Source organism: Myotis myotis, unplaced genomic scaffold (assembly GCF_014108235.1).
Source record: "Myotis myotis isolate mMyoMyo1 unplaced genomic scaffold, mMyoMyo1.p scaffold_m19_p_2, whole genome shotgun sequence".
Taxonomy (NCBI): Eukaryota; Metazoa; Chordata; class Mammalia; order Chiroptera; family Vespertilionidae; genus Myotis; species Myotis myotis.
The window spans coordinates 47441347-47453124 of NW_023416324.1; the positions used below are offsets into that span (position 1 = coordinate 47441347).

The following is an 11778-nucleotide window of genomic DNA, read 5'->3' on the forward strand; positions in this document are numbered from 1 at the left end:
TCGCTTTGAGGAGAGTAGAGAGAGCACAATGATTCTGATATCGCATGGACACTGATGCTTAGCTGAAATTATTTTTCTTTCCTCTCAGACAACAGGCAACAAGACATTGGACTTTTATCAGGAATGGTATCCTTTGCCGTTGTGTTTTCAATTCTTTCTTTGATTGGGATATTTAACAAATCACTCCGAACTGGGTAGGTTTTCACAGAATTTCTATTTTTCTGATTTAGACCATATATTTGTACCACCAAAATGTAGTTTATTCAGTTATTTACAAGAAAAATCCATCAGCAATTTTATTCAGAGGAAGGAAAAACAAAAGGAACAGTTATGCCAAACTCTTTACAAATGTCACTCATTTAATCCTCACAGTGACCCTGCCAGAAAAGCTCTATGGTCTGATTTACAGATGGCTTACACAAGGTTCACAGAGGTTAGTGGTCAGCCCAAGGTCACGAAGCACTAGCCAGGAGTCCAGACCTGGCTGATCTCAAAGCCAGTGTACTCTCTTTCACTATGCCCTCAAGTTTATCTACAGTGCCTGGATTCTTTTCTTTTTTTTAAAAAATATATTTTTATTGGTTTCAGAGAGGAAGGGAGAGGGAGAGAGAGAGATAGAAACATCAATGATGGGAGAAAATCATTAATTGGCTGCCTCCTGCACGCTCCCTTCTGGGGATCGAGCCCACAACCTGGGCATGTCCTGACCAGGAATCGATCTGTAACCTTCTGGTTCATAGGTTGATGCTTCAACCACTGAGCCACAACACCTGGATTCTTTAGAGTGGTTAAGTCATATCATAACCTGCCTTGAATTCTACCAAAACATGCTCCCTGAATCAGTGTGAAGAGAAGTGTAGCACCGTTTGAATTCATCACTGGATACCAATTGTGTTAGTGTTTTAGCATTTGGGTCCAATGCCCATTCTTCTTGGCCTTCTTCAATCATTTCCCTGATATATGGTATTAGTAAATATCTACACTTCATTATTTAAAAATGAGACTTTGAGGAAAGTAAGGCCTTAAATTTCCTAAATTTTACTAGATGCACTGAATACATATTTATAATATGTTGTTTCATGTGGCAGTCTCCCAGTACATCAATGACACACACATTTTAACACATATGACTGTGCTAATTGGCATTGAGTCTCTCTTTTTTGCCATCCCTTGTTTCATGAGATAAACTTTCTTTTTTTTAAACTTATAATCAAAACACAGTAGAAAGATTTAGAATGAGCTATTCTACATAAAGTATACTAGTGATTTTTAAAATGTATGTAGGCTTCTTCCTCAGAAATTAAGTATTTAAATTACACATTAATAAACATACCCCTTGTACCTTGGGCAAATGAATATGGAACTTTATTTTCAGTTGTTTTAAAATATACTCAATTACAAAGCCCTTTGAAATATTTTAATATTCAAACTTATACCACATACAAATATTCATATTTGTGTTATCCAAGAAGTCTATGTTAGTGAGAAATTTTAAATAACAGTAAATTTGTTACTAAGAATAACCTAAGAATTAGCTTCCTGTTGATAATGACAAATAAAAAAATAGGACAATTCTTTGCTAATTTAATTATTTAAATATGTATTATTTTTTTTTTAATTAATTAAATCTTTATTGTTCAGATTATTACATTTGTTCCTCTTTTTTTTCCCCCCATAACTCCCCTCCTCCCAGTTCCCGCCCCACCCTCCGCCCTCACTCCCCACCCACTGTCCTCATCCATAGGTGCACGATTTTTGTCCAGTCTCTTCCCGCATCTCCCACACCCCTTTCCCTCCCAGGAATAGTCAGTCCATTCCCTTTCTATGTCCCTGATTCTATTTGTAATCAACAGTTCATTCTGTTCATCAGATTATTTATTCACTTGATTCTTAGATTCACTTGTTGATAGATGCATATTTGTTGTTCATAATTTGTATCTTTACCTTTTTCTTCCTCTTCCTCTTCTTAAAGGATACCTTTCAGCATTTCATATAATCCTGGTTTGGTGGTGATGAACTCCTTTAGCTTTTCCTTATCTGTGAAGCTCTTTATCTGACCTTCAATTCTGAATGATAGCTTTGCTGGATAAAGTAATCTTGGTTGTAGGTTCTTGGCATTCATCACTTTGAATATTTCTTGCCACTCCCTTCTGGCCTGCAAAGTTTCTGTTGAGAAATCAGCTGACAGTCGTATGGGTATTCCCTTGTAGGTAACTGAGTTTCTTTCTCTTGCTGTTTTTAAGATTCTCTCTTTATCTTTTGCTCTTGGCATTTTAATTATGATGTGTCTTGGTGTGGTCCTCTTTGGATTCCTTTTGTTTGGGGTTCTCCGCGCTTCTTGGACCTGTAAGTCCATTTCTTTCACCAGGTGGGGGAAGTTTTCTGTCAATATTTCTTCAAATAGGTTTTCAATATCTTGCTCTCTCTCATCTTCTGGCACCCCTATAATTCTGATGTTGGTACGCTTGAAGCTGTCCCAGAGGCTCCTTACACTATCCTCGCATTTTTGGATTCTTTTTTCATTTTGCTTTTCCGGTTGGGTGTTTTTTGCTTCCTCGCATTTCAAATCATTGACTTGATTCTTGCGCTCCTCTGGTCTGCTGTCGGGAGTCTGTATAATATTCGTTATTTCAGTCCGTGTATGCTTAATTTCTAGTTGGTTCCCCAATATAAGATCGAGGGTCTTATTAGTTTTCTTGTAGATCTCATTAAGTTTATCGGCGGCTTCTAAACAGTTCTTGAGAGACCTTAAAAGTGTGGTTCTGAACTCTATATCTTCCATTGACAATTTTGTCCTGTTTCTTTGTCTCCGCATTTTGTTATGCTTCCTTGGTGCACCCCCTAGTGGTCTTGGTTCGCAGTCTTATAGTTAAATCTTGATTGTTGTAGCTAATTCCAGGGAGGGTTTGACCTCCAGGCCAAGTGGCTATGAGAATCAGCTGTGTCAGCAGTGAGAGAACTTCTGTCCTCTAGGGAGGTGCTAATCTGGCGTTTGCCTGAGGCTATCCGGCAAATGCCTGTGTGCAGGGCTTGGGCGGGGCGGGTCCAACAGGATCAACAGGGTGGGCCGGAGAGAGCAGTTATGGCGGCTCTCAGTCCTGTCCCCAGGGGCTCTGCCTCTCTGAGTCCCAGCACCCGCTGCAAAGCTCAGAGAGAAAGCTGCACTCACTCTGACCGAAGCCAGACAGTCCCGCTTCTCCTGTTTGAGTCTGAGTCCCTAAAGACTCGCCCGGATCTGGAGCTCAGAGTCTGCGACTCCCTCCCGATTGAAAACGCCAACCGCGCCCTCCGCCGCCAGCCCGCTCCGTGCACTCCGCACCTCAGAATTTGACTTCAGCACTGCGCCTCCTCTGAGTGTCCGTATGCGTTTCTCTTTCCTCCTAGTTGTAGGACTTCCACTCAGCCAGCGTTCCTGTGGTTCTGGGTGCTGTCCCTTCCGTTTTTTGGTTTCACTTTTGAAGTAGTTGTTCAGAGCAGCAAACTCCCAAATATGTATTATTTTTAAAAAGATAAAAGAACAAGAGATAATTCCAATATGAGTATTGTACATATTAGCAGATACTGTTATTTACTGTAATGATACATTATTTATATAAGCCTTATTTCAGAAATAGAACTGGAAAACAGAGAGTAAAACATTTTAAATAATGAAACTAAGAGTGGATATATATATATATATATATATATATATATATATATTCTTACTGTATCAGCAGCTGTATAAAAACTTTTCTACAATAGCATGAACTTACTAATTTGGTCTAATTTTAGGTATAGAAAGAGAGTGTAAATTAGTAAGAAAGCTGAATCATGAAACATTGCATAAATGTGTAAGGAAATTATTTTTACCCTACAGTTCAAGGTCAAATTGGCCTAGCAAAGTACTTTCAGACATTTTGGTTGTTACTTAGTAAAAGTCCAAAGAGAAGCTGCTTAAACAGATTAAGAAGTCTGATCTGTTGTTAATGGATGTACTGTTACCATGGGAAAATGTACCATAGATCAGTTTAGTCTCTTCTAAGTTCCTGGTACAATCTTTTTCTCAAATCAATTTTTACTATAAATGCAGAAAATGCTTCCAACATAGTGGCAGTGCCAAGGGATAGCTTTGGGGAAGAAGTGGATTGTACATAGCTTCTCCCTTTTCTTTCCATCACCCCACCCCAGTGATCCTAAATAAGTACACAGGCTAAATAAAAAATGGCATTCTCACTGTGCCACAATACTGTAAGACAGTTTCCCAGTCCCCCGATTCCATCCACATAAAGCAAGTCTGAACCACCACTATCATCTCAAGCCTACCTGGAATCATTACAAATTCAGAATTAGAGAAGCTTGAATTAAATGGTTTTATTATATAACATTTTCTTCTTTAATATTTTTCTGTGGTTGTGGTCACCTTGGAAAGTTCTACAAAATATCCTTTAAGTTTTCCAAACCTTTCCACACTGAGGTCTCCTGCTCATCATGCTTTGCCATATCTAACATATGTACAGTTTTCATTTCCAGGGTGGTTCTCCCACTTATCTTGAGTGTTTTGAAATGTTCTGGGTCATTAGAGAGAAGCAGAGTAATAGAGAGAAGAGAAAAATCCCTACAGACATTGAATCAACTTCCCACTTAACTATTTAAAGAGATTAAAATCTTAGCTTCTGCTTCAGAAAGCTTGATTTTATTATGCATTCTATTCAAGTTGATTTTCTAATCTCTCATAGGATTGCCTACACCAATCCTCAAGTAAAATGCTTCTAATATGCATTTTTGCTTTTTAGCATTAAAAGAAGAATGTTATTGCTAATACCAAAATGGCTTCATGAAGACATTCCTAGTATGAAGAACAGTAATGCTGTGAAAATGCTACAGGTAACTAAACACCATCAAATAAAAACTAAAAGGCTGTGTCCAAGAGTGCAGCTCAATAGAGTTGAATTTCCATTTCAATAAACAAATGTGTGTACATATAAGCATAACTGTAGAAACATATGTAGAAACAAACTAATACATATTTTAAATCATACTTAAGAGGTGAGAGAATGGAATTAGTAAAAGAAAAGAGAGATAGGGAAAAAAAATGCTATTCAACATGATGAAAGAAGGAGAAGAGAATAGCCAAAGAACATATATGCATGGACACAGACAACAACGTGCTTAGGGCCAGAGGAAGGAGAGGGTGGGTGTGGGTGGAGGTGGGGAGTAGGGAATTGAGGACTTCTGTAATAATGTCAACAATATAAAGAAAGATAAAAGGAAGAGAGAGTTAGAGATAGAGATAGAGATGATAGAGATAGAGACAGAGGGAAAGAAAAATGAACTGAAGTGAAAGATTGTGAACTAGGTGCCAGAGTCACTTGGTGGCCAGGAAATTGGGAGGTGTCTTCAGAGACCAACGGAAGAGGGCAGAAAGGTTCAATTGAATGAGCCTCACAGACCCAAAGGAGTTTTCATTTTACATGAGATTGGAGAAGCAGGTGGAGCCTAAGGAGGACACCACTTCACTCCTGAGACCCAATGGAATTGGAAAAAATAAATGTGTGAGGACTATGAGAGCAGGTGTCACTAGGGGTGGGGTCAGGTTTTCACTTCAGCAAAGAAGAGAAGGGTGAGCCAGAAGACCTTGAGGACATATGGGCCTTTGCTGGTTATGGAGGAACTGTTGATGATTATGAGTGAAGGGAAAGAATCTGCTGTGTATGCTCCTACTTTCCAGCACTCTGGCCTGGCCATCAAGAGACTCAAAACCTAGTCAATGGGACAGACACATTATCCAAGCATTGCAATGCAGTGATGTAAGTGCAGTGACAGAAATAAGATGAGACATGACAAGAGTATATTGAAAGATGAATGGGAGTTGCTCAGAAGATACAGAGAATGTTTAAAATCAAGAGGACAACATGAGCAAAAGGACAGAAGGGAGAGGAGTGTGCTGGGTATTGCTTTATCAAAAGGATTTACACGAGGAGTAGCTGGAAAAATACTGGAATGGTGAGTGAGATAAGATCATGCCGTGGCCAGTTTGGCTCAGTGGATAGAGCGTCGGCCTGCGGACTGAAGGGTCCCAGGTTTGATTCCGGTCAGGGGCGTGTGCCTTGGTTGCGGGCACATCTCCAGTGGGGAATGTGCAGGAGGCAGCTGATGGATGTTTCTCTCTCATCGATGTTTCTGGCTCTGTGTCTCTCTCCCTTCCTCTCTGTGAAGGGTCAATAGAGTGTATTTAAAAAAAAAAAAAAGATCACAAAAGGTCTTACAGCTATGGAACTTCATTCCATTGACCAAAACTTTAATAAAATCTGTATTTTTAGCTTAGGAACCCTGTGTTCAAATGATGTGAGGAAGACTAGTATTTGTAAGACAAAATGGCTCTATTTGGAGCTTCGGCAAGCCAGCCCATTAATCAACTCCTTCCCCATTTCTCTAAGGCAGCGGTTCTGAACCTGTGGGTCACAACCCCTTTGGCGGTCGAACGACCCTTTCACAGGGGTCACATAAGACCATCCTGCATATAAGATATTTACAGTACGATTCATAACAGTAACAACATTACAGTTATGAAGTAGCAACGAAAACAATTTTATGGTTGGGTCACAACATGAGGAACTGTATTTAAAGGGCCAGAAGGTTGAGAACCACTGCTCTAAGGCAACAGTTTTCAGCCTTGGTTGCTTATTAGAATCCTGGCCCATTCCAGGACCTCTGGGGGCGGAGAATGGGTCTGGGGAGACCCAGGCAATAGTATTTTCCAAAGCTTCCCAAATGATTCCACTTCATGGCCAATGTTGAGAATACTATTGAGGGGTTGAAAACTACTGCTAAAGACAATGAGGAGCCAGTGGGAGTTTTCAATTGAAATAGACATGGTCCTAGAAAAGAGGCAGACTTGGGGGGGTCAGAGAAATGAGCACAGTGAGGTGTGGACAAAGTGTCAATAAGCAAGAATCCATAGTGCTGACTCATTTGTAGGGGGTCTATAAAACATAGGAAATAAAATGAGTCCATGGAGTGACAAGGAGCAGGTCATTGGTGATCGTGGGCCAGAGGTTCAGTTGAGAAGTGAATGGAGAAGGAGGAAGTGGGGAGTAAGGGTGGAAACATCTTTTGATGAGTGCTGTCTAGAAGGGAAGGGAAGAAAGGGGCTATGCTGACATGTGGTCAGCTTTCAAATACTTGTGCAATGAATGAATAACAGTAACTCCAGAGGGGTGTGGAGTCAGAAGCATGTTTGTACTAAATTGGACAGGCCTGAGAAAGATTATTACAGAGAGGGGAACGTGATTGAACACGACTGTGAAGAAGAAGGGAAGGAATGGTCTAAAGCAGTGGTTCTCAACTTTGGCTGCACATTAGAATCACCTGGGAATCTTTTTAAAATCCTGATTTCTGGGCCTCATCCTCTGGAAATTCTGTTTCTTTGTTAGTAATGTTGTGGCCCCACCCCATAACAAAGAAACAGAATTTCCGGAGGATGAGGCCCAGAAATCAGGATTTTAAAAAGATTCCCAGGTGATTCTAATGTGCAGCCAAGGTTGAGAACCACTAGTCTAAAGGAAAGAGGTGGAAAATCCACCCTGAGCAGGAGGAGGGATCTTTGTCTCTGGATACAGGAAGGAGAGAAAGGGCTTGGATGGCTGACAGTGGAGGGGTGATCTAAACAACTGAACCCACATATGTAATGAGGTACAAGGTTAATTAGCTGAAGGACAAACATACATTCACCAAATTACAGATAACAAATACTTTAGTCTTGATATTCATTCCACTTAGTAGTTCTTTTTTGCTCCCCTATTAATTGTACTAGGGCATTGGGAGCTTCTTATGGCTCAAGGAAATGTCTCTGATCCCTCGTGATCAGATCCTCTTCTTCCTTTATGGCCCTCACTCTGGAATAGTTCCCGTTGGTCTCTTGTGTCCTTCGTTGTGGTTTGACTCCCACCCACTTCCTCACTTAGTTGCCAGCCTAAAGTGGGGAACTATCTCCTTCCCCAGAACACAGTCACCTTGCATTCTTAGTTTCCTGCAGTGTCTAGTATCAGGGGTAGGCAAACTTTTTGACTCGAGGGCCACAATGGGTTCTTAAACTGGACCGGAGGGCCGGAACAAAAGCATGGATGGAGTGTTTGTGTGAACTAATATAAATTCAAAGTAAACATCATTACATAAAAGGGTACGGTCTTTTTTTTTTTTTTTTTAGTTTTATTCATTTCAAACGGGCCGGATCCGGCCCGCGGGCCGTAGTTTGCCCATGGCTGGTAGTTCCTTTGACCTCATCCGTCCTTTAACTACAGTGGTTCCCCCTTATCCGTGGTTTTGCTTTTCCCACTGTTAGTTATCTGCAGTCCAAAAATCTGAAATGGAAAACTCCAGAAATAAGCAATTCATAAGTTTTAAATTGTGCCAATTCTGAGCATTTGTCGTGTATCCAACTATATACACTACCTGCCCATTAGTCACATGGTAGCCATCTCAGTTGCCAGATTGACTGGTGGTATTCCAGTGCTTGTTTTCAAGTAACCCTTATTTTATTTAATAAAGGCCCCAAAGCACAAGAGTAGTGAAGTTGGAAAATTGGCTACCCAAAGAGAAGTCATAAAGTAGTGTATGTCTGTATAGGAAAAAAACCAAACATAGTATATACAGCCATCTTCTGCTTAATGATGGAATATGTTCTGAGAAATGTGTTAGACAATTTTGTCCTAGTGCAAACATCATAGGGTGCACTTCCATAATGGTACAGCCTACTACACACATAGGCTATATGGACAGACTATTGGTCCCAGGCTATCAGCATGTACTGTGTGCTTCTGCACAAAACAATACAAGATCAAATCAAGCATGTGAAAAATGATTCAATCAAGAGAACTCTATCGCATCAGGGATTAGGGCATCGACACATGCATTTCGGAGGGACACAAACATTTAGTCCACAGCAGAAGCTATAATTTTACAGTTGTGTTGGGTGGAAGCTATGTGCCCTGGGAAGCCAGCCATCAGCTGGAAAACCTTAAGACCTTTTCTTACCCAGAAGAATTATCAGGCTTTTATACAAATAAAAATCTTCTTCATCTACCCTCCTGATTACCACAGATGTGTCTGAATTGTGAGCAGCTGCACAGCTTTAGAAACTCAACTCAAAACACTTCTTACAACCTTAGTCTCAAATGAAAGCGAAATAGGATTCTCCCCCTACCACAGTTTTTCATTTAAGCAGCCAAATATTTTCTTGTAGTAAGGCTCCATAATATTAAAAGATATTCCAACATATTTCAAAATCCAAATTTTAAAAGGCCCTGAAACAATATGCAGAACGCTTTCTTTTTAAAAATTTTAAACCAAGGCATGTCCTTAAGACAGGGATTATTTTTATTTTTCCTTTCCTTCAGTCTCCTCAAGGGAGAATTTAATAAAGGCTTGGATTCAAGCAGGGTAACAAAGGAGAAAATCCTATGGGAAGATAAACAATATGAGAAACAGGAGAGGGAAAGGAAAGTTGAGGGAAATTAGAATTCCAGTCCTTATCCTGTTATCCAGCTGGCCCCTTTAAATGTCTTTTGTAAATTAAAACAATGCTTTTTCTTCCCAGGAAAAGAGTGAATTTATGAATGAAAATCCCAGCGAACAGGCCCTATATGTTGATCCAGTGGTTACAGAGGTAGAAGTCTTTCTCCAAGAAGAACCCAAGCCCACGGACTGCAAGAACGGAAGGAATACAGGAGCCCTGGAGGCAACAGAGTGCCTGCAAAAGTCACTGCCCGCCAGTACTGCAGTTGTGTATATTCCTGATATCAACACGGGGTATAAACCCCAGATTTCGAATTTTCTCACTGAGGAAGACCATTTCAGCAATGATGATGACACCGACTCCTCAACTCTCAAACCAACAGTTGATTCCTTAGACCTGGGGAAAAATGCCCTTTTTAAAAAATACCCTAATTTTGCTCTTTCTGTCTCAAGTATGAATTCATTAAACAATACACTATTTCTTGAAGAATTAAGCCTCATTTTAAATCAAGGAGAATGCAGTCCTTCTGACATGCAAAACTCGACAGAGGATGAGACCACCATGCTTTTGGAAAATGCTTCCCCCAGTGAAACTCTTCCAGAACAGACCCTGCTGCCCGATGAATTTGTCTCCTGTTTGGGGATCATGAATGAGGAGTTGCCATCTATTAATTCTTATTTCCCACAAAATATTTTGGAAAACTGCTTCAATAGGATGTCTCTCTTGGAAAAGTAGAACTGTGTAGTCAAAATTAATGTGAGAAAGCTGCCTTTCAATCTGAAGTTGAATTTCCCCCTCAACATAAATTTAATTCTGCCCTATTTTTTATAAATAAGAGAATTAAGATCCAAAGATGGAATATACTTTATGGTCACAAAAAAAAGTAGCAATATTAGGGATACCTCCTGTATTTTTAAAAAAGAATCAACGATATCCTTTTCATTTTCCCTCCATGCCAGGCACAGAACAGCTCTCTCTGTTGTAGGAAGGATAAATAATACAAATTATATGGCAGTGAAGTAAATGCTGAAAATAGTTATTTAAAACCAAGACATTAATATTAGCTTGCCAGGGAGAGGCAAGTTTAATTTTCACTTTATTGCTTAAAATTATCTTGAGTAGATAAAAACATAGCCCCAGTAGCAAAATAAGCAAAGGACAGAAACAGAGGAGCAATTAATTAGCATGTTTGCTGTATTATTTTTTTTCTACTATTTTCTATTCAGCCCTTAGGGATTTGATCTTCCCTTTTTTTTTTTTGTTATCACCATTTTATAGTGGGATACAAACATTTTAGTAACTTGCCCAAAGTCTTACAGGATCTTTCCTTATTTTGATTATGAACTAAGGAAGTTATTAAAACAATGATGTGTGGAAATCATGAGATGGTTATTTTTATTCGAGTCAAGAGTGATAGCATTGTTCTCCTGTGGCAAAGTTGGTGTATTAATTACACAATAGTAGAATTAATGAGGTAGCAGATGCAGGATCATCAAGGTGTAATTTTTTTCGGATTCAATTATGTTTTAGATATATGTCAGAAAATTACTGTTAATACAGATATATGTCTAAATACTGGCCACACCTTCCATTGCTTCCTATGCCATGTCTCCTGCAGACATCACTAATTGATCACTACATGCCTTTTGCTGAGACGTAAGGTGGCCTTAGAGTCAATCATCTCAACATAGTGCTTGTGATGGCCACAATCAATAATGGCTGAGACGAGATGACCTGCCAATCAGGTCAATATTGAAAGGTCGGAGATCTTAGAAATATGAAGTGCATATTTTAAGTTGAGAATTGGTACCCAGCAGACTTCTCTATTGTGATTAATTTGTATGGTCAAGGGGAACACTTTTTTAATTATCAGAACAATTTGAAAACAGAATAGCTTATCCCCTGAATTCCTCTTTCTCTCCAACAGTTGTTAACAATAACTTATATTCAGATTAAATCGCTTAATTTTATTAGAACAAGTCAAGCAGTTAATTTTAAAAAAGGACCAGTTGCCTACCATGTGTGTAGCACACGAGCAAGTTATTTTGTTTTTGGCTTTTTTTATAAATAAAAAAGGAGACATTTAATTTTTAAAAAAGCTAAAAGCAGTTTTGTTGTCATTAAGTGTCCTCATGAGGAGGATGACCATACATCCTGCTTTCCCTGGTTTTTGTCCCAGAGTGAAATAAGATCACCGCACCCTTTCACCCTCAGAAGCATCCCATTTGGATGATAAATCATATGGTCACCCTATCTGTGAAAGCTGCTTAACGTCCAGCATGTAA

At 39.5% G+C, this 11778-nt stretch overlaps 1 protein-coding gene across 1 annotated transcript in view; it reads left to right on the top strand.

The window, feature by feature from the left end:
* The window catches only part of IL23R (interleukin 23 receptor), a 69649-nt gene extending 59421 nt beyond the window's left edge, over positions 1-10228 (top strand). Inside the window, exons 9-11 of the mRNA XM_036351805.1 lie at positions 89-194; positions 4773-4863; positions 9575-10228. Of these exons, the coding sequence (XP_036207698.1) occupies positions 89-194; positions 4773-4863; positions 9575-10228 (851 nt within the window). The remainder of the gene's footprint in view (positions 1-88; positions 195-4772; positions 4864-9574) is intronic.
* Positions 10229-11778: the final 1550 nt, after the last annotated feature.